This window comes from Penaeus monodon, chromosome 25 (genome assembly GCF_015228065.2).
Source record: "Penaeus monodon isolate SGIC_2016 chromosome 25, NSTDA_Pmon_1, whole genome shotgun sequence".
NCBI lineage: Eukaryota > Metazoa > Arthropoda > Malacostraca > Decapoda > Penaeidae > Penaeus > Penaeus monodon.
In genome coordinates, this window is record NC_051410.1 from 7,134,148 (window position 1) to 7,134,604 (window position 457).

Below are 457 nucleotides of genomic sequence, written 5' to 3' on the forward strand. Positions count from 1 at the left end.
TGGTGTGACAGTCATGCCAAACAGATCCAAATGGTTATGATTTGTTTTTGTAATTGAATTTTTAAATTAATTTACTTCTTAGTATCTGTGATTATGTATTAGAACATTTTTCATTTTATTGACGTACCCATTTTGCTTTCATCTTTAACATATGTTTCATTCTTCCTTATTTCTCTAACTATGACATGCTTTCAGTTTGTGACCAGCTGCTCAAAGCCTCCACTTCTTGGGTTCACACACCTGGAGCCGCCCTTCTCAATCCGTTGTGTGGAGGTTGGTGATGATGAGGATACAGGTGAGTGCATGTGCTAAGGGGGAACACAGGCTGAATGGCTGGGATGTACCAGTTATGTTAAGTAGGAATAAGCTTATTGTTGATTGATATCCTTGAGGTTATTTTTCATGATAGGATATTTAAGTCATTGCTGTAACCTTTTTTTGTCATCAAGTTACATAA

The 457-nt window shown here is 36.5% G+C and overlaps 1 protein-coding gene across 1 annotated transcript in view; it reads left to right on the forward strand.

Annotated features, from left to right (window-relative positions):
• LOC119589516 (ubiquitin-protein ligase E3B-like) overlaps positions 1 to 457 on the forward strand; it is a 15,034-nt gene that overhangs the window by 14,116 nt on the left and 461 nt on the right. The window contains exon 19 of the mRNA XM_037938116.1: positions 196 to 295. Within this exon, the coding sequence (XP_037794044.1) occupies positions 196 to 295 (100 nt within the window). The remainder of the gene's footprint in view (positions 1 to 195; positions 296 to 457) is intronic.